This window comes from Lithobates pipiens, unplaced genomic scaffold (genome assembly GCF_037356315.1).
Source record: "Lithobates pipiens isolate NorthernLeopardFrog02 unplaced genomic scaffold, aLitPip1_a1.2 Scaffold_19, whole genome shotgun sequence".
NCBI classification, from domain to species: domain Eukaryota; kingdom Metazoa; phylum Chordata; class Amphibia; order Anura; family Ranidae; genus Lithobates; species Lithobates pipiens.
In genome coordinates this window covers 75,792,948-75,815,919 of record NW_027507764.1, presented here as the reverse complement: position 1 = coordinate 75,815,919, position 22,972 = coordinate 75,792,948, and the positions used below count along the sequence as shown (strand labels likewise).

The 22,972-nt window shown below is 43.0% G+C and overlaps 1 protein-coding gene across 3 annotated transcripts in view; it reads right to left on the bottom strand.

The window, feature by feature from the left end:
• Positions 1-22,972, bottom strand: part of MALRD1 (MAM and LDL receptor class A domain containing 1) — a 696,170-nt gene that overhangs the window by 335,315 nt on the left and 337,883 nt on the right. For all 3 annotated transcript variants that reach the window (XM_077490931.1, XM_077490932.1, XM_077490933.1), the window contains one exon: positions 22,248-22,404. In XM_077490931.1, coding sequence (XP_077347057.1) covers positions 22,248-22,404 — 157 coding nt within the window. The remainder of the gene's footprint in view (positions 1-22,247; positions 22,405-22,972) is intronic.

Genomic DNA, 22,972 nt, shown 5'->3' with positions numbered 1-22,972 from the left:
AGTGAAAATGAGGGGTTCTGTTGAAACCAAACCACGGTCACGTAGACCAACTAAAATTTCAGCCACAACTGCCAGAAAAATTGTTTAGGATGCAAGAAAGCCCACAAATAACTTCCGATGAAATACAGAACTCTGAAAACATTTGGTGTGGCTGTTTCAAGAAGCACAATAAGGAGGCACTTGAAGAAAGATAGGCTGCATGAGCGAGTCACCAGAAGAAAGCCATTACTACACAAATGCCACAAAGTATCCCACTTACAATATGCCAAACAGCACAGAGACAAGCCTCAAACCTTCTGGCACAAAGTCATTTGGAGTGATGAGACCAAAATTGAGCTTTTTTGGCCACAACCCTAAATGCTATATTTGGAAAGGAGTTAACAAGGCCTATGATGAAAGGTACAAAGGTGGATCTCCAATGTTTTGGCGATGTGTGAGCTACAAAGCCAAGGAAATTTGGTCAAAATTGTTGGCAAGATGAATGCAGTATGTTATCAAAAAATACTGGATTAACATTTGCATTCAACAGCCAGGAAGCTGCGCATGGGACGTACTTGGACATTAAAACATGACAATGATCCAAAACACAAAGCCAAGTCGACCTGTCATTGGCTACAGCAGAATAAAGTGAAGGTTCTTGAGTGACCATCTCATTCTCCTGACCTCAATATCATTGAGCCACTCTGGGGAGATCTCAAACGTGCAGTTCATGACAGCCCAAGAATTTACGGGAACTGGAGGCTTTTTGCCTCATCCACAAATACCACAAAAGACTTCATTGATGTTAAAGGGAACAATACATGGTATTAAGAACTGGGGTATGTAAACTTTTGATCAGGGTCATTTGGGTAGTTTCTGTTGCCATTATCATTTAAAAAGAGTAAAAACAGTTGATTGATAATAAATAACTTCAGCCAAACACTAACCATGAGCGAAAGAAAAGTTTTTGTGTTATCATTCATATTCTCTGAAAAAGAGCCAAGAAATCATAAATTCTGACAGGGTATGTAAACCTATGAGCACAACTGTATGTGTGTATATATATATTGTAAGGGATCTTCCCGGGGTAGGGTGTGTTTGGACACAGTTCACAGCAGACTTGGAATTTGATAAAGCAGATCTTGGCGTTTATTCGTGGTACAAACAGTCCAGCAAACAAAATATACAGCAACACCGTGCTTTCTAAGTACAACAAAAATAAAAGTCCTAGCCCGGCTGGGCGCTTACTAACAGGTTCTGCTCACCTATCTGACACTTACAAACACAGCGTCTTTCGCCTGGATGTCGCAGGGTGAGTTTTAGCTCCAGCAGTGGCTGTGCTTGCAGCTTCCTTCAACACACAGATTGTTCATTCCCTGGCTGAGAAGCAAACACCTGCAGACCCTACAGAGCCTTTAGCTTCCCAGGCTAATTAGGATCCAAGCTCACCTGATCCCAAACCCAGAACTGGATCGGGGGATGTGGAATGACAGGTCCCTCTACCAAACCTACCTGCCATTCCATATAAACCCAGGCCCGGCAAAATTAAATAACAACTCAGCAGCATATCGCTGCTGAGAAACTGATCCATCCTGGATTTACCATCTCACACTGTGTAGCAACCTAGGTGAGATGTACACCCCCTCGATCACTTCTCCAGTGACATGTCTACATATCCCCCCCCTCTTTTTCAGACCGGAGGGCTGAGCCTTTTGTCCCCACAGACAACTTACCCTTGACAATGCGTCAGCATTTGCCTGTAATTTCCCTGGCCTGTGTTCCACAGTGAAATTAAAGTTTTGTAGGGAGAGAAACCATCTAGTCACTCTTGCATTTCTCTCCTTGTTTAACTTCATCCATGTTAGGGGGCATGGTCTGTCACCAACTTGAATTTCCTGCCTAGCAAGTAATACTTTAAAGATTCTAGGGCCCACTTCACTGCCAAACATTCTCGCTCCACAATGGCATAATTTTTCTCGGCCGGGGTTAGTTTTCTACTCAAGTACGTCACCGGATGCTCCTCACCATTCACTACTTGTGAGAGTACTGCACCTAAGCCTGTGCTAGAGGCATCTGTCTGGACCAGAAATTCTCGCCTGAAATCGGGGGTGACTAACACAGGTGGTTGGCACAAGGCAGACTTAAGGCTTTGGAAAGCCTCCTCGGCCTCTGGGGTCCACGTGACCATTGCTGTCTTTCCGCCCTTTGTCAAGTCAGTTAGCGGAGCAGCAACTGAGGCAAAGTTCGGCACAAATCTACGGTAATAACCCGTAATACCCAGGAAAGCTCTAACCTGTTTCCTTGTCAGGGGTCTAGGCCAATTCTGTATTGCCTCAATTTTATTTAGCTGTGGCCTAACCAATCCTCTTCCAACAATGTAGCCCAGATATTTGGCCTCTTCTAGGGCTAGAGCACACTTCTCGGCATTTATGGTCAACCCTGCATCACTTATGGCATCCAACACGGCCTGTACCTTACAGAGGTGACTTTCCCAATCAGGGCTAAAAATGACCACATCATCGAGGTAGGCGGCTGAGTAATCACGATGTGGTCGCAGAATCAAGTCCATCAACCTCTGGAAAGTTGCAGGCGCTCCATGTAACCCGAATGGCATCACTACATACTGGAATAGCCCATCAGGGGTGGAGAATGCAGTTTTCTCTTTAGCCTCACCAGAAAGTGGAATCTGCCAATAGCCCTTTGTGAGATCGAGGGTGGTTATGTACCTGGCGTTACCCAACTTCTCAATCAACTCATCTACCCTGGGCATAGGATACGCATCGAACTTGGAGATCTCATTCAACTTTCTGAAATCGTTACAGAACCTCCAAGTTCCATTGGGCTTTGGGATTAGCACAATTGGGCTGGACCATTCACTCTGTGACACCTCAATTACCCCCAGAGCAAGCATACGTTTTACCTCGGCAGATACGGCTTCCCTACGTGCCTCGGGTATCCTATAGGGCTTAAGGTTTACTCTGCTTCTAGGCTCAGTTTCAATGTGATGATGGATGAGGTGTGTACGCCCTGGGAGGTCAGAGAACTTGTTTTTGTTTTTCTGTAAAAATTCCTGAGCCTCCTGTTTCTGTGACACTGATAGAGTATCACCTACCTTGACTGGAGGGATTGGTTGTGACAAATTATTAACAGTATTTGTCGCCCCCAAGGATTCCCTGTCTTTCCAGGGCTTGATCAAGTTTATGTGATAAACTTGGAAAGGCTTCCTTCTACCTGGTTGGTGCACCTTGTAGTTCACCTCACTGATCTTTTCAACAATTTCATAAGGACCTTGCCACTTCGCTAAGAATTTACTCTCAACAGTGGGGACTAGTATAAGGACCCTATCGCCTGGGTTGAATGTCCTGATTCTTGCGGACCGGTTGTAAATTCTACTTTGGGCCTCTTGAGCTCTCTGGAGGTGTTCCCTTACCAGGGGCATTACAGTGGCTATACGGTCCTGCATTTGTGCTACATGCTCAATAACACTCTTGTATGGGGTGGACTCATTCTCCCATGTCTCTTTTGCAATGTCTAGTAGACCCCTAGGGTGACGACCATAGACCAACTCGAATGGTGAGAACCCTGTGGACGCTTGGGGCACCTCCCTAATAGCAAACATGAGGTAGGGTAATAAATGATCCCAGTCACGACCATCTTTTGCCACCACTTTCTTCAACATATGTTTCAAAGTTTTATTAAATCTCTCCACCAATCCGTCCGTCTGGGGGTGGTACACAGAGGTACGGATGTGTGAGATTTTAAATAGTCTGCATAATTCCTTCATTACTTTCGACATAAATGGCGTACCTTGGTCAGTTAGGATTTCTTTGGGGATCCCAGTCCTAGAGAACATATAAAACAACTCACGTGCAATTGTTTTAGATGCAGTGTTTCTTAAGGGTACAGCCTCAGGATAGCGGGTCGCATAATCCAGGACTACCAAAATATACTGGTGTCCTCTAGCTGACTTTACAATGGGACCCACTAAATCCATGGCAATACGCTCAAAAGGCACCTCTATAATAGGGAGCGAAACCAAAGGACTGCGAAAATGTGACACTGGGGCACTAACCTGACATGTGGGGCACGACTCACAGTATTTTTTAATGTCATCATATATGGCCGGCCAAAAAAACCTCTGGAGAACCCTCTCTCGCGTTTTGTCAGTCCCCAAGTGTCGCCCAAGAACATGGTTATGTGCCATGTCAAGCACCTGACGCCGGTACGGCTTAGGTACCAGAAGCTGTTCCACAATCTCATCTTTAACCTTATTGACTCTATAGAAAAGATCATTAGTCACCGAAAAATGTGGAAATCTTTTTTCAGCATCTGGTTCCTGAGGTACCCCGTTCATAACAGCAACCTGCTCTCTCGCATTTTTGAGAGTGGGGTCCTGTAATTGTGCAGTCCCAAAATTATCGCTAGACACCTCTAAGTCTAGTATATTTTGCTCAGTGGGAGGAGCCTCCTCCTCCCCAGCCAGGACCTGCAAAGGAAAACAATCATTTTCATCCTGTACATTTTTATCATTCACAGTGGACAAGGCAACCCCCTTAGAGGTATCCTCACTCCTTTTGGGGATTTTTCTTTTTTCCCAAAGAGCCCAGAATAATGGAAAATCGCGCCCCAATATTACATTATGCATGAGGTTTTTAACCACACCCACTTCATATTGTACGGTGCCTTGTTCAGTCCCGACTTTAGCCAGCACTATAGGGTACACTTTTGTATCACCATGTATGCACACAACACTCATATGCTTTTTAGACTCTAAGTCCCCAGTCACCAGGCTAGCATGCACCAAGGTTACAAAGCTTCCTGAGTCCATTAACGCTTTAACAGGAAAGTCATTGATTGTGATGTTGCAGATTTGCGGTTCAGTCTCTAGTCCAGGAACTGCAGCACAAGATGGTTCCGCAAATAGCGACTGACGCCTGCTAGCGTCACATTCCATGGGTTCAGAGGTAAGAGGGCAATGGGCCGACACGTGTCCCGCCTCATGGCATCTCCAACACTGGATAGGGCCTGGTCTCTTTGGCAAGGAGTCCTTTTCAGAGCCCCTTAGCCACCCGGGACCATCACCAGTCTTTTGTCCCTGAGACACCACTTGAGCCCTTTTCCCCCCATCAGCACCCCTCCACACTCCCCCAATAGATGGAAGTCTCTTACCAGCTGACGGCACAGATCTGGCGCTCCGGGGAGGTGAAGATGCTGCAGGAACATCACGGAGGTAGTCCTCAGTCGCCTGGAACCTCTCCACAAGGTTGACAAGTTCGTTTGCATTCTTAGGATCACCTTGTCCCACCCAGCGTTGCAAGTCAGTAGGAAGGGCTCGGAGGTAGCGATCCATCACGACCTTCTCTAGGATTTGTGCAGGAGTAGAAGTGTCTGGCTCCAACCACTTTCTTGCCAAATGGATTAGGTCATACATCTGGGACCTCGCTGATTTGTCCAGACTGTAGCTCCAGTTGCGTACCCTCCGGGCACGGACTGCAGTAGTAACTCCTAGTCGGGCAAGCATCTCCTCTTTTAGCCGAGTATAGTCCTTAACCTCTTGCTCACTGAGGTCATAGTAGGCCTTTTGAGGTTCACCTGTTAAATAGGGCGCAATTACCTCTGCCCACTCAGCGGCTGGTAACTTCTCTCGCTCAGCCACGCGCTCAAATACTGTTAGATAGGCCTCAACATCGTCCTCAGCAGTCATCTTTTGCAGCGCTTTCTGCACAGTCCTTCTCCCAGAAAAAATCTCTGGAGCGGCTCCCTCCATTGTGGGTGGATTAGCAACCACAGGCGCCTCTCGATTTACTATCAGGTGCTCGATAAGTTGTTGTTGTGCAGCCATCATCTGCTGTTGTGCAGCCATGGACTGTTCATGTCGTCTATTGGCCTCTGTCTGCGCCTGCTGTTGTGCAGCCATCATCTGCTGTTGTTCAGCCATGGACTGTTCATGTCGTCTATTGGCCTCTGTCTGAGCCTGCTGTTGTTGCAAACTCACTTGCATAAACTGCTTCAGCATCTCCTCCATGTTGCTGGACTGTTTTTGGAGTGTAGTTGCAGCTTTCACCCAGGACATCAGCAGCTGTAGCCAAGTCTGTCCACACCGTTGCCCCTAGCAACCGCGTTGCCCGCTACCTCCACCAATTGTAAGGGATCTTCCCGGGGTAGGGTGTGTTTGGACACAGTTCACAGCAGACTTGGAATTTGATAAAGCAGATCTTGGCGTTTATTCGTGGTACAAACAGTCCAGCAAACAAAATATACAGCAACACCGTGCTTTCTAAGTACAACAAAAATAAAAGTCCTAGCCCGGCTGGGCGCTTACTAACAGGTTCTGCTCACCTATCTGACACTTACAAACACAGCGTCTTTCGCCTGGATGTCGCAGGGTGAGTTTTAGCTCCAGCAGTGGCTGTGCTTGCAGCTTCCTTCAACACACAGATTGTTCATTCCCTGGCTGAGAAGCAAACACCTGCAGACCCTACAGAGCCTTTAGCTTCCCAGGCTAATTAGGATCCAAGCTCACCTGATCCCAAACCCAGAACTGGATCGGGGGATGTGGAATGACAGGTCCCTCTACCAAACCTACCTGCCATTCCATATAAACCCAGGCCCGGCAAAATTAAATAACAACTCAGCAGCATATCGCTGCTGAGAAACTGATCCATCCTGGATTTACCATCTCACACTGTGTAGCAACCTAGGTGAGATGTACACCCCCTCGATCACTTCTCCAGTGACATGTCTACAATATATATATATATATATATATATATATATATATATATATATATATACATACAAACACATACACTAATATATATATATATATATATATATATATATATATATATATATATATATATATATTTATTTTCAACTATTTACAAAACAATTGTCAACAAGTCGGAAATTCTTCAAAGCAAGAAGTAATTATTCATGGATTCATGGTAATGATCTGAGATTAGCATTTTGTGGAGAGATTCTCGGCTTCTTTGAAAATGAGGTGTAATGATATTGTTATTGAATTTTTTATCTTAAATGAAGTCAAATTATTGAAGATTTTGGTGCAACGCTTCGTAATGAGAATTTCTGGTGATAGATTGACCCTGTAAAACAATCGAGCTGCGCAAGTTTGATGATATATTGGTGGGCTATATCTTCTGAATACTGTTTGCTTTTGATATATAGCCACCAAGGAACCAGGAAAAAAGAAATCATATTACTGCATGAAACAGCAGTGTTGTGTTTGTAACATAATAAAGCTACATGCTTAATATCAGTTGGAATCAGGTTTTTTTTATAAAAGAAAAGGCATAGCTACAAAAATACATGAAAACACAAATTTTCTCTGATATATTCTTTCAAAAGTTCCAAGATTATGGTTTCAATTCAGCTAGTACAAATACATGAAATCAATTTTCATAAAGAGCCACCACAAGCTAGCTAAAAGCTGAAAACCAGCCTTATAGTGGGAGGACCTGATCCTTAACCACTTATGGACCGCCCGCTACAGTTTTACGGAAGCTGTTTGAAGGAGCATATCCTTGGTTATGGCAGCAGCTAGCTGCCATAACCCCGGTATTCCCTTCTTCAGCGGGCGGTCCGCTAGAAGATAAAAGTGGTCCCTGCAGCAGATTCACTGCAAGATCACTTTTATCGGTGGCAGGAGAGGGCCCCCCCACCACGATCTGGTGCCCTTTGCTTACTGGAGCTGTCAGCAGCGGCGGAGGCAATCGCATCCTGCTGCTGGCTCAGTATGGAGACGAGTGAGGGGAAGATGGCCATTTTTTAAATGATTTTTTTAAATTACAATTTTTTTTCATTTTTTTATTGCATTTTAGTCTAAATATGAGATCTGAGGACTTTTTAACCTCGGATCTCATATTTAAGAGGACCTGCCATGTTTTTTTCTATTACAAGGGATGTTTACATTTCCTTGTAATAGGAAGAAAAGTGAGTTGTTTTTTTTGTTTTTTTGTTTTTTTAAATAAACATCTGGTGCAGCTCGGCCTAGAAACCAATCAACTTCTAGGTTTAATTATCTAAGCTTAATTGAAGAAGCTGAAGACAGAAGTTAATTGGCTACCATGTACAGCTGCACCAGATTCTGTGTTCACCAGTTTTAGTAAATCTCTCCCACTGAACCTGGATGATGGCTAATCATAGATGGTTCCACGACGAAGGAATTGTCAAATTATGTGCGTTTCTTTGGAAGGGAGTATTTAACCGCTTAAGCCCTGGACCATTTGGCTGGCCAAAGACCAGACCACTTTTTGCGATTCGACACCACGTCACTTTAACTGACAATTGTGTGGTCATGAGATGCTGCACCCAAACAAAATTGACGTCCTTTTTTTCCCACAAATAGAGAGTTCTTTTGGTGGTATTTGATCACCTCTGCGGTTTTTATTTTTTGCGCTATAAACAAAAAAAGAGTGACAATTTTGAAAAAAAAAAGCATTCTTTTTAACTTTAGACATGGATGCCGGACTCGGCTCCACCCCCCGATGCTCACGTCATTGTATCTGATTGACAGCAATGGGAGCCAATGGCTGCACTGCTATCAATCTATCCAATCAAGAGTTAGAACCCCATGGAGAGAGGGAGAGTGTCTCTCCACTGACAGAAATACGGGGCTCAGGTAAGTAAAACTGGAGGGGCGGTCACTGTCAAGTGTTTTTTCACCTTAATGCAAAAACATGAGGGTTTACAACCCTTTTTTTTATCATCATTTGTATAGTTTTTTTTTTTTTTTTATTCTTGGTGTTTTTATTGTCTGTTTTTAATTCCTGTTAAAAAAAATTAAATAATGGGGCTAATGATGCTCTGGTTTTTTAGCACAAGAATAAGTCCAGGATAGGTGAAACCAGAAGGAGACACTTAGGGCCAGTTCACACTTGGATTGCACTGGAACACACATGTTCGAACCCGCGCATTCCTGTGTGATTCCCTTTCATTTCAATGGGCTGCAAATTACACCAGAATGCAGAAAAAGTAGTGCACGCACTACTTTTAAAAACACACCGCACCAAATTACGTGGTACTACAGTACCATGCTATTGGGTACCTGCAAACGTACTGTGTTTGTGATTTGCATTTGGGGTGCCATTACCAATACATTAGCACCAACAGCAAGTTGCAAGGGTAGTGCGTTCTAGCATGGTGTGGGGAATTGAGCATGGGATGTGTCTTTTCCACACCATATTCTGGCATGAACCAGCCCTTAAAGTGGAACTAAATTGTATCCGAGCACCACAAACCAAAAAAAAGCTGTATAAGTCATTTTAAATATTCAAAGCAAACTTGTCCATCCATGTTTCCATGCTTTGTTTTGTTGAGAAATCACTTTGAAAAGCACCCCCCCAGCTTTTCTAACTGCAGCCATCTTGAGTAAGGGCAGATGATTCATGCAGCATTTACTACCGGGAATCCATCTGCCCTTAGCTTAGGCATGCAGACAGGAGGTGTACTTAGCTGAGAAAGCCTCTGCTCCAGAGGAAATGTAAAAAAAAAAAGTTTAAAACACGTAAATTTAATATAACTTCCTATCTATTTATTAACCACTTGCAGACCGGACCAATTTGCTGGTCAAAGACCAGACCCCTTTTTGCGATTCGGCACTGCGTCGCTTTAACTGACAATTGCGCGGTCGTGCGACATGGCTCCCAAACAAAATTTACGTCCCTTTTTTCCCACAAATAGAGCTTTCTTTTGGTGGTATTTGATCACCCCTGCGGTTTTTATTTTTTGCGCTATAACCAAAAATAGAGCGACAATTTTGAAAAAAACGCATTATTTTTTACTTTTTGTTATAATAAATATCCCCCAAAAATATATAAAAATAATTTTTTTCCCCTCAGTTTAGGCCGATACGTATTCTACATATTTTTGGTAAAAAAATCGCAATAAGCGATTATTGATTGGTTTGCGCAAAAGTTATAGCGTTTACAAAATAGGGATAGTTTTATAGCATTTTTATTAATAATTTTTTATTATTATTTTTTTTACTAGTAATGGCGGCAATCAGCGATTTTTATTGTGACTGCGACATTGTGGGGGACCCATCGGACATTTTTGACACATTTTTGGGACCATTGTCATTTATACAGTAATCACTGCTATATAAATGCAGTGATTCCTGTGTAAATGACACTGGCAGTGAAAGGGTTAACCAGTAGGTGGCAGTGTAGGGGTTAAGTGTTCCTAGGGGTGTGTTACTAACTGTGGGGGGGTTGGGCTTTCATTTAGTGAACACTGATCTCTGCTCCAATCACAGAGATCAGCGTCACTAGTTGCTAGGCAGAATGGAGAAATGTTGTTTACACAGCATTTCCTCCATTCGGCTGCTCCGTGAGACGATCGCGGGGATGCCTGCGGCGATCGAGTCCGCGGGTCCCGCGACCGGACTCACGGGGGTCCCGACCAGCGCGGGAGAGCGCTCCCGATGGCAGGGCGGCATTGAATATTGGACGTACCTGTACGCCAATATGCCTGCCCGTGCCATTCTGTCGACGTACATCGTTGTGCGCTGGTCGGGAAGTGGTTAAAGAGGAAGTAAACCCTGATGAGTTTACTTCCTCTTTCATTCCCTGCAAAGGTAAAGCATAATGGACTACTATGCATCGCATAGTAGTCCATTATGTGTCACTTACCTGACACAGGAGCCAGCGAAGTCACCGCTGTCCCCTGTAGTCCGCCGCATCCATCTTCTCGGTGGGTCTCGCTGCTCCGCCGCTGTCATTCGGCGAAGCCGCGATGATGTCACTCCCGCGCATGCGCACGGGAGCCGCCACTCACGGCATATCAGTGCGCCTGCGCGCCGCTGTCTACGGCGCATGCGCCGTAGACAGCGGTGCCTGTCTTTCGGCAAATATCTCCTAAACCGGGTAGGTTTAGGAGATATTTCTTGGACCTACAGGTAAGCCTTAATCTAGGCTTACCTGTAGGTCAAAGTGTGTTGTAAAGGTTTACAACCAATTTAATGCTAGCAGCATAAGAATTACAAATGGTTAATGCTAATTGAAAGAGTTTTGTTTTGCATTAAAGTTCATTGCACCCTTAAAAATCACCTACATTTCCAGCTGACTTCAATGCATGTTTTTACAATTTTGACATTTTGACAAAATCTCCTTGTTTTCACTAAAATGACATGGAAATTACTGTTACATTTCACTGAATGAACATGACTTTTAAAATCTTTTAGTAGGCACAACAGTACCTACCTATGAATATCAACTGTGCAGTTAATTTTTTGGAGGAGAATTTTATATAATTTAGTAATAGTGATTATCATGTACATTATAATTTAGTTTACCATTTGTTATTCATTTGACTCCTGTTAAGACATTGATGATTGTATCATTGTTATTATCACTGTTATTATGCACACTCTTCTGCCAGTGGGTAGCCAGCTGTTGCATGGCTTTCGTGGGATATAAGTACACAGAAAAGTGACATTGAATTATTATTGAAGGTTAGTTTGTAACCACAGAAGATGATATTCAAAGCTCTACATAGGCAGGCGAATGCGGATCAGCATGCAGCAATTTTTACTGTAAACCTTAATACCTAATTTCACTGTTGTAATTGTTGCAACCTTGGATGTTCACAACATATGTGCAGAAATGTAACATAATTAGTGTGTGGGTTTTGTCTCGCTCTCATTAGGACTGTAATCGCTATTGATGTGCTGATTACTGCCCAAGTTTTAGAAGGTGTGAAATTACACCTGGCAAAGTTCATTGTAGAGTAAAGCAAAATATGAGGGTTGCTTTCTCTCTGTAACAGCTAGAATCCAAAGGGGATTATCTTTCGATTGAATTGAAGGCTTTGGCTGTGTCTAAAGAGGCCAGTACATTAGATGCAGGCAGGTATTCTCTAAGTTGTGGAAAGATTGTAGGAAATTACCGCTCTAAACCAAAATATGTGAAAAAAGCTGCTAACACTCAAAGTCCAAACAGAATAAAGGAATACAGTGTAGCGCTCAAAACGGTAGTGAACTGAATAATATATGTAGCGGCCATAACCCTTGGCAGGGCGGCCTTAACTTTTGGGCTTACCGGTTACCTCCGCTTGGCTGGTTCTTCCATGTCTAGGGGTTCCCAGGTTCCAACACTTTGGACGCTGACACCATGAAAGTCCTTTAGAAAAGGTTTTTATTTGCAGGGATAACATCCAACAACACAGTCTCGTATGGGAACAGAGGACAAGGGTGAAGAAACTCAGGCACCTTGAACCGCTAATATCAGAAAGTCTCTAGTACCACCCAAAGAGTAGCCACTCACAGCTGGGCTCTTCAAGGCTGAACAAATCTGTAGCCAGAGATTATGGCAGTCAGCACTTTGATCCAGAACTTGTGAAATCTTTGACCTTGAGTAACTGGTAACAGAAGTGAACAGGAACCTTTTTCCTCAGTGCCTGGAACATTCTCTGTCTCCTTGGCAGTATAGGAAAAAACGTGAATTCGCCAGTGTCCTTCCCAACTCAGCAACCAGGCACTTCTCAGGATGCCAGCTTGTTGGCCCTCCTCCGAAGAGTCCTCCCCTGGTCACTTACACGAGCTGCGGTGCCCCTCCAAGCCGAGAGCACACCCGGACACCTTAAATCCTCCCTCAGTTACTGCATCTCGGACCAGCCAGTTCCAAGATTCAGGAACAGACGGATCCCTACCCCAGACCAGGCAGGTCCACTGGGGCTAGTCAACCGAAGCATGTTGCGGAGTGACGAACGCCCCCTTGACTGGGACCCCTCGCGGGGCTACTCCGGTCCAGAATCAGGAACAGACCCCTAAGGCCTCACGAACGAACCTAGAACACGTGACTTCCACATCTTAAGTACCCTTCCCCAGACTCCTCAGCGGGGCCCGGCTCACACACACATTTGCTCCAGGAAAGCTGATACCTAAAATGTCCAACCAGGCCTGGTTCTGAGCCTGTCATGTGCACCTAACTGTACACATGACCAGGCAGAACTCTAACACAGCCCAGCCAAACTGATGTCAAAGTTAAACCTACATAATTAACCCTCAGAACCCCTTTACTGTTCTGAGGCAAAAACTAAATTTGTACATGACAGACACTTTGTCCAAAGTGTCATCGCTACATATATATATGTGACATATAACCAATGTGATGAACAAACAAAAATCCAGTGTTCACTGTTGTGAACTGAAGAAAAAATAAAAAAATAAACAAAAAGTGTCCATAAAGTACACAATGGTGAATCCGCAATCAAAATGTAAATGGTGTAAACAATATAAAACTGTCAGTGAAGCTGTAGAATTTGAAGAAATCCTCTGTGATAAAAGTATAGATGAGTACGCTTACCGAATATGGTGGACTCACCAGCAGTAGTGGGTCAGTCAGGCTTGTGTGGGCCGAATGCCTCACAGTTTAGGTTGGGCAGGAGAGGGATCACTTCAAACAGGATAGGACTACTCTTCAGCGGTGATGGTCCAGGCAGAGTTCCTCAATCCTTATGATTTTCCAATATATGACCAAAACCTCCACTCAATGGGAGAACCCTCAGGAGGTCCGATTAAACATAAAAGGTCAATCAAACTGAGATGAGAGTAGGAAAGAAAAAGGAAAATCTCTGTATGGTGCAGGTCAAAAACGAATAAGGTTTATTTAAAATTACAGTACATCATGTAAAAATTAGTACAGAAAAACTGGTGATCACAATAAAAAAATGGAACAAAGAGCAATATGAGGAGCAAGGTATCAATACTAACGCATTTCGTCCCAACGAACTTCAACTGGGGCATATGTATAAATGTTTACATAATGTACTGTAATTTTAAATAATCCTTATTGATTTTTGACCTGCACCATACTGAGCTTTTCCTTTTTTCCCTACTCTCACTTCAGTTCAATTGACCTTTGGTGTTTACTCTGACCTCCTGAAGGCTCTCCCATTGAGTGGAGATTTTCGTCATATATTGGAGAATCATAAGGATTGAGGAAACTTGCCTGGATCAGCACTGCTGAAGAGTGGTCGTATCTTGTTTGAAGTGATCCCTCTCCCCCCCAGCCTAAACCGTGAGACATTTGGCCCACACAAGCCTGATTGACCCACTACCGCTGGTAAGTGGGTCCACCATATTCGGTAAGAGTACCCTTCTATAAGTTATAAGTCTATAAATTGGGCGATATGAGGCACAGTCAAAGGGACCTTTATCAGGTTTCGGTATAAGTACCACTGTAGCAGAATACATGGACGGTGGCAGTCTCCCCTCCCAAAATGCCTTGGAGTATATTTGCACAAGGATCAAGGCTATTACATCAATATATCTAACATATACCTTGAGAGGAAAGCCATCGGGGCCAGATGCCTTCCCTGCTGCCAAAGAAGCAATCACTTCTTGGATATCATCCTCAGTGATGTCTGCGTCTAAGGTAGATACCAGCTCTTGTGTCAAGAGAGGAAATTGTTGGTCAGACAGATACTTCTCAATATCCTGTCTGGTATGTGTGAGAGTGGTAGCATACATGTCAATGTAAAAAGAATGGAAACATTCAAGAATATAATTCGTCTTGCATGCCTTAGTACCATCAAGTCAGACTATTTTAGACACCGCTAAACTGTTGTCTAGCCATATGGGCCAGTAGTTGGCTAGACTAATTTCTAAACTCAAAGTATTTTTGCTGTACATAAAATGCTTTCCTTTTAGCACCAGTAGCCATATGACTAAAGTACAGCCGAGACACTGTTCCTAGTGTATACGATTAGTAACAGTGGGGGAATCCAGATATGTTGCCTCTGCAGCCTGATAGGCCTGAATAAGGTCTTCCTCTTTACGTGTGGATTTTTTAAAATAAATAAGATAGTGGATCTGAGAGCCCCTTTAGGTATGATTTCAGAGTATCCCAGAATATCAAACCTCTAGCTTCCCCATGTGCTTCCAGGAAAGCATGCAATTGATCTGGTATCCTATTATTGGAATCTATTAAGGACAACCTTATTGAGTAGTAATGGTGAGTTATCTGACACTCCTCTTGGAAGATATTTCATGTCAGAGACTTTAGTTAGGAGTCTGTCTTTGCCCAAGGCAAGGTCAATTCTAGATAAGATTCCTCTACTGGGAATAGACCAGGAGAACGCACAGGTGCAAGAATTACGGTTGCGCTCTGTGAGAAGAGAATGTAAGGCCGACAAACCTGGAGAGGAAGTTACCAATGGGTCACCATGTCTATCCAGGGCTGGATCCAGGATAAGATTGAAATTCCCCATACATAAGACATATGCCTCTGGGTATGATGCAGCAAATACCATAGCATCTTTCATGACTTGTAGAATAGCAGGGGCGGGGGATTGTAAATACCCCAAATGACAAAGGGTAGAACGTGTATTGGGGCAAGTATAAACACGTACCTCCCTAATTGGTCAGTTTTAACATGTAGGCGGTCAAAACGGGATTATCTTCAAGCCTATCTGATTGAACTCCACAGTATATTTAGGGTTATGTGATACAAATTGTTTGCATAAAAGGTATGACACGAATTACATGATACTTATTCATTTTATTTGTTTTTTCTTCCTTCCAAGTGTGGGCATTACCATTTGTCAATATATTTTATTAATTCTTTATTTACACAACATTTTTAATTACTGTACTCACTTTTTTGGTGGGGATAGATTGGGGATGACTCTTCTTCCTGATTTTTGGTTGGGACCAAATCGGTCATGACAGCTGGGTTGGTTTGACAGCTGCAAACCGTGTTGGCTGGTAGCTGTCCAAGTGATGACGTCGATGTACTCTCAGCACAGGCATCATGGAATGTTAATTTAATTTAACCACATGCCGACCGCCTACCGCACTTTTACTGCAGCAGGTCGGCTCTATTGCGCAAAACGATGTGCCTGTACGTCAATTCGTTCAACAGACACTGGGGGGGGGGGGCGCGTGCGTGCTGCCGGATCGCACGCTGATTGGACACAGGGAATGCCAATCAGCGGGTCTGCTGGACCTGATGTCAACTGGCTACCCACGATCATTACCCAGAGAGGCAGAACGGCGATCTGCCTATGTAAACAAGGCAGATCGCCATTCTGACAGGGAAGAAGATAGAGATCTTGTGTTCCTGCTAAGCAGGAACACAGACCTCTGTCTTCATCCAGTCAGAGCAACCCCCACAAAGTTAGCAAGCACCAGCTAGGGACACAGGTAACCCTTTGATCACCCCTCATGTTAACCCCTTCCCTGTCAGTGTCATTAATATAGTAACAGTGTATATTTTTAGCATTGATTACTGTAATAAGGTCACTGGTTCCCAAAAAAGTGTCAGTTAGGTGTCCAATTTTTCCGCTGCAATCCCACAACAAAAACGCTGATCGCCGCAGAGGTGATCAAATTCCACCAAAAGAAAGCTCTATTTGTGGGAAAAAAGGACATAAATTACAGTGCCACGCAGCCGCGCAATTGTCAGTTAAAATACCGCAGGGCCATATCACAAAAAATGGACTGGTCATTAACCACACCAGCCCGGAAAGGTTTTATCCCCTTAATGACCAGAGCATTTTTTGCGATTCAGCACTGCGTCACTTTAACTGACAATTGCGCAGTCATGCGGTGATGTACCCAAACAAACTTGGCGTCCTTTTTTCCCCAAAATAGAGCTTTCTTTTGGTGGTATTTGATCACCTCTGCAGTTTTTATTTTTTGCGCTATAAACAAAAAAAGAGTGACAATTTTGAAAAATAAACAATATTTTTTATTTTTTTCTATAATAAATATTCCACATTTTTTCCTCTATATATTTTGGTAAAAAAAAACAAAAACAAATCGCAATAAGAGTATATTGATTGGTTTTGCAAAAATTATAGCGTCTACAAAATAGGGTATACATTTATGGCCTTTTTTTTTTTACTTGTAATGGTGGTGTAAACAAATGAGGTATAGCACAGACGAGCTTTAGCACCACTAACAATATTTTTTTGTTTGGCGATTTCCACTTTCCACAGGTGCAGGGTGTGGCTATGGGGACCAAATGTGCTCCCTCATATGCCAACCTGTACCTGGGGGGGGGGGGAACGCAACCTGTTCTACCGAGAGGATATGCAGGTCTTTATGGAATTTTTGCCGGTATGGTGACGTTTCATAGATGACATTTTTTTCATCTGGTCTGGTACGAAAGAATCCCTTTTGGACTTCCTTGAAAGCTTGAAAATCAATAACTTTAATCTGAAGTTTACTTACGAGTTGAGCCAATCTAGACTGACTTTCTTGGATGTCCAAATTTTTGTCAATGAGGATGGTAGCATTGGCACCACCCTCTATCGTAAACCCTCATCAGGGAATACTTTATTACATGTAACTTCATCACATCCGGTACCCTTGGTGACAAGTGTCCTGTATGGACAATACCTACGGTTGAAAAGGAACTGTAGTTCCACTGAAGATTTTGAAAGGGAAGCTCGATCACTATATCAATGGCTATTGCAGCATGGATATAGCCGCAATTGTCTCAAAAAAGCATATTTTAGGGCTAAAAATCAACAGACATACTCTGTTACATAAATCCAAAACCAAACCCAAATGGGATTCTGGAGTTAGGTTGGTTACGACTTCCCCTGGCCAGCATAAACAGGTCCGAGATATTCTGACCAAGTATTGGTACCTTCTGGGGGATGAGAAAGTAGCAAAACACCTCAAATCATATCCAGAGATCACTTATAGACAGTCCCGGTCTCTAAAGAACAAATTGGTCCGAAGTCATTACACCCCATCGGCGGGGGTGTCTATAGAGCCTAACAAAGGCACGAGACCATGCCACAAGTGCAATTTTTGCAGATACATCTATGCAGCAAGGTCTATTATTCTACCAAATGGCCGTATGTACAAACCCAATTTTTCTGTCAATTGACAATCCATTGGCATTGTATATATAATGCAATGCGAGTGTGACGCTTTTTACATCGGCAAAACCAAAAGACAGTTTCTCTGTAGAATTAGAGACCATGTGTCTCTTATAACCAAAAAACGCATGGAAACCCCAATTAGCCGCCATGTCGGTATGAATCATAGTTTTTACAGCAGTAAGATGCATTTTTTTGCATTAGAATATGTTCCACCCGGCCCTAGAGGAGGTAATTATGATAAGATCCTCCTACAGTGGGAGACCAAATGGATATATGAGTTATCTGCACTACAATATCCAGGATTAAACGATGCTTTAAGTTTCAAATATTTTTTGTAAACATTATTGCCTTTTTTTTTGTCCAAATATGATCTACATACCTTGTCATCTTGATGTAACAATTGATTAATCATAACTAAAGCCAGTTTTTGGTCTGGTGAGTGGTATCAGTCCAATTTTGTTTTTGGTAGGTCACACAGACACCCAGGGCATACTATCTGGGAACGAGAAATCAGCCGTTTCCTGGATGTTGTGCCCATTCGGGGGGAGGCCTTTAAATGGGTGGGAGGATGTGTTTTTTTATATATACATTTATTAAGCACTTTTCTCTGGGTCAGGCGAGCCCCCCAAAGAATAAAAGTTTGGGTAATTGCCAAGAGTTAAAATGGTGCTCATATGCCGGTGTGATGCTTTGCCCTCTTTCCGGTATACTTTGCCCTCTTTCCAGTTTACTCATTTTTAGATCAGGTACATGCGCAGTAACAGGTTTTCCAATGAAGTCCACGTCACTTCCGGGGTTGATACCCTCGATGGTGAGTGGATCAACGTTGCGCTTCGGCAACGTTGTTGCTAGGCACTATACGCACCACCGTGCTACCCCCACCAAACTCTTCTGGGTGAGGTTTATCCCCATAGACGTCTGGGTGGGCGGGTATAGACATGCGCAATACTACTGGATGGCACTTCGGGCTCCATATTTGTACACCCATCCACCCTCTCTCACTCGGTCTCCCTCCCCGCAATGTATGTCCGCAGCCAGGCTGGGAGAGTCTGTTAAATGCGACCATTTGACCGCCAACTGCTCTGTCATCTGAAAACGAGCCAGGGGGATGTAAGCCTCTCTTGTTCCCCACTGTGCTACAGCGAACGTTTATACATCCTAAAACAGGTATATTAGATAGGTGCTTTTTATGTCTCTGGTGTGGGGGTCACTGTGCACTGATGATTTTAGTTTACCATAATATTTGTTTTTCAATATTGTCCATTTCTATAAAAATATTGCAGGGACTGGCCCCTATTCAATTGTTAGCCGATTCAAGCTTGCTACACATTAAGGAATCCTGTATGATGACTGTGTACAGCGTCTAACAGAGCATTTGCTGATTAAACCTTTCTATTAAATCTAGGTACTTCACACTTGATATATACTTTATTTGGAATTTGATTCCTCTTTGCCTATATTTTCAGACCTTTTATCTTGCAATTTAGGTCCTATATTTGGCAGCTCTCCTCTGACCTCCATTTTGGATTGCCTAACATCAGATCTAGGACTCGGCTTTGGTTGAATTCTATACTACCCATTGTATGGGGTTAAAATTTTGTGATGCAAGCTGCACAGCAGTGATGTTTTAGGTGAGATCACATTTGGACCTACACTGATTAAACAACCATGTATGATACAATACAAATAGGTTTGATACCTTTGATAGAGAATTGTTTATACAATTCAGGCATTTTAGTTATCTATCTTTAATATTACTCTTTGAATGCATTTAACACTAGGTATATCTATATTGAATATATATTTGATTTATAGCTACATTTGTTTACAGTTCATCTAGTAGATATACCGACTACTCCCGAGGAAGCTCGTTTTGGAGCCAAACATGTTGAGTGGTATATTCTATGAGCATTCTTAATACACACTTTGTTTGTGTTTAATCTGTTAAACAATAATGTGGACAATTGATTTTACATTTTTTGGCTTTGTGATTATAATTTTGTACTTAATGTGTAATAAAAATCTTTGTGCCTTTTATGATACCTTTGGGTTACTATTTCTATTATGACACATCAGCACCTTTAAAGTCCCAAGGGCTAGATCCCTTATCCCTGCCTTTGTTTTTTTCCTTGTAATGGCGGTCATCTTTGATTTTTTATCGGGACTGCGACATTGTAAATGTCACTGGCAGGGAAGGAGTTAACACTAGATTAGCACTATGTGGCCATATGGTGTAACTAAATCCCCATATTTTCGGAATATGCTCAGGTGTTTTTAACCACTTTCAGACCGGACCAATTTGCTGGTCAAAGACCAGACCACTTTTTGCGATTCGGCACTGCGTCGCTTTAACTGACAATTGCGCGGTCGTGCGACGTGGCTCCCAAACAAAATTGACGTCCTTTTTTTCCCACAAATAGAGCTTTCTTTTGGTGGTATTTGATCACCCCTGCGGTTTTTATTTTTTGCGCTATAAACAAAAATAGAGCGACAATTTTGAAAAAAAACACATTATTTTTTACTTTTTGGTTATTTTTATTTTTTTTACTAGTAATTGCGGTGATCAGCGATTTTTATTGTCACTGCGACATTGTGGGGGACCCATCGGACATTTTTGACACATTTTTGGGACCATTGTCATTTATACAGTAATCACTGCTATATAAATGCAGTGATTCCTGTGTAAATGACACTGGCAGTGAAGGGGTTAACCAGTGGGTGGCAGTGTAAGGGTTAAGTGTTCCTAGGGGTGTGTTACTAACTGTGGGGGGGTTGGGCTTTTATTTAGTGAACACTGATCTCTGCTCCAATCACATGGAGCAGAGATCAGTGTCACTAGTTGCTACGCAGAATGGAGAAATGCTGTTTACAACAGCATTTCTTCATTTGGCCGCTCCGTGAGACGATCGCGGGTATGCCCGCGGCGATCGAGTCTGCGGGTCCCGCGACCAGACTCACGGGGGTCCCGATGGCAGGGCGGCAAATTTAAAGGGACGTACATGTACACCCATTTGCCTGCCCGTGCCATTCTGTCGATGTACATCGTCGTGCGCTGGTCGGCAAGTGGTTAAATAGCCTTGCAGGAGTTAAATGTAATTTTTGTATATGTGCGTTATAATCTTTTTTCGGAGTTAACACTAGGGGGCGATCAAGGGGTTAACTGTGTTCCCTATGAGTGTTTCTAACTGTGGGGGGATAGGGGGTGGGCTTACTGGGACATGACAGATATCACTGTTCCCGACCACTGGGAACAGTAGAGCCCTGTCATGTCACCTGTCAGAATGAGGAAATGCCTTGTTTACATTGGCATTTCCACATTCTGCCTATGTACAAGGCAACCACGGGCTGCCGGAGAACATCGTGTTCTCCCAACCCGCCCGCAACTGAGCCTGTGTGAGCCGCCGTGCAGGAGAGCCATTTTGCCGCCATCAAACAGCCAGTCTTAAAGCGGTTATGGGGGTAAAACCATCCGGGGCTGAAGTGTTTAAAGATTGTCGCGGGAAGGGGATAATAAATAAGTTTTATGCTATGGCGCGTTTTTCTGGCTTCATGTAATCATATTTGTGGGGGGGGGGGGGGGTTATGTTTTTAAACTAAATTTTTAAATGTGATTTTGTACTATCTATACAGCTCTTTTTTTATATATAAACAAATGTTTTAAGGTGACACAGGATTCCCACAGCATTATGGATTTTCCAAAGCAGGAGCACAGCAGGAGCCGTTTGCCATCAGGCTTTCTCTATCTCTGATTGAAATCTTATACACAGTGGTCTTTGCCAACGCAGTAAACATGGGAAGGAAGTGAGACTGCTCTGGCTCACATAGTTTTTAGTGTACCAATCAGTTTAAACTATTGAAGGATTTTTTTTTCTTTTCATTTACAGTCATTTTTATTCAGAAAAATTTTAAAGTATACAAATCCAGCATTAGCCATTGTGTCAAGTAACAATTACTGATTATAAACCGGGGTACAAATCTTATGCAACAAAGAAAAATGCAATTTTAACAATAAACCCGGTATATTATCATCTACATTTTAGAAATATAAAATAAAATACCAAACAAGAGAACAATATACCAAAAGAAAATAGGCATCAAGCGGTGTGAGAACACAATATCCCATCCTGTCACATCTCGCCTCTCTAAAGACGATCAAAAGGTAGGAGAAGACGCACAAATAATGCAATTTTAATGCTAGAGAAACCCATCTCTCTCGAGAATCTAAGGATGCAGACTAACATATAGAACCCCCCCACCACCACATACGCTTGCAGCAATGATCAAACTCAACTCTCCTGTAGTCGCGAAGACCTCGATTGGCCCGAAGGCCTATCAAGCAGAAAACATAGAAATGAAAAGGATAATAGTAGAGAAGAAAAAAACAAACAAAATTGAGCTGCTGGACTTACCTGTAATGATCCCACAGTTGCGCCATCCATATAGGTCCAGAATGTTAACTTGCATTTGGGACCAGTACGAGAAATAAGAGGAGTCATGATCTGAGCTGTGTGCCCAAATTCACCATTGGAGCTGTCTGCATACAGGTACCAGCCTTCATCCGAGGACCTGGAAATCCAATGTTTATAGTCATTAATATAAGCACAGTAGCAACTTATTTAAATCCACCTTGACAGTGCAGGTCTAGACAATGTTATAGTGCAGGTCTAGACCATGCTCTCTGTACCAGTGTTAATTTTGGCAGCAATTTTCAGTTTAGTTTTAGTTTTAGTTTATTTGACTAAAATGCCATTTATGTTTTTTAGTCCCATTTTAGTCTTCTGCAATTGTTTTAGTTTTACTCGTACTTAGTCGAATAAATCTTCAGTACATTTTAGTCTACTAAAATCGGATTCAGTGCCCTGATTACAATTAAGTGCCCACCAGTGCCAGCAATGATTGCCCACCACTGCCAGCAATCAGTGCCAACCAGCGCCCACAATTTCCACCAATCTGTGCCCATAAGTGCCAGCAATCAGTGTTCATTAGTGATGCCAGTGCTAGCTATCAGTGCTGCCCATCAATGCTCATCACTGCTGCCCATCAATGAAACCCATCAAAGTCCATCAGTGCCCATCAGTGCCGCCTATCCATGCCGCCTATCTGTGCCCGCCAGTGATGCCTATCTGTGCCCACC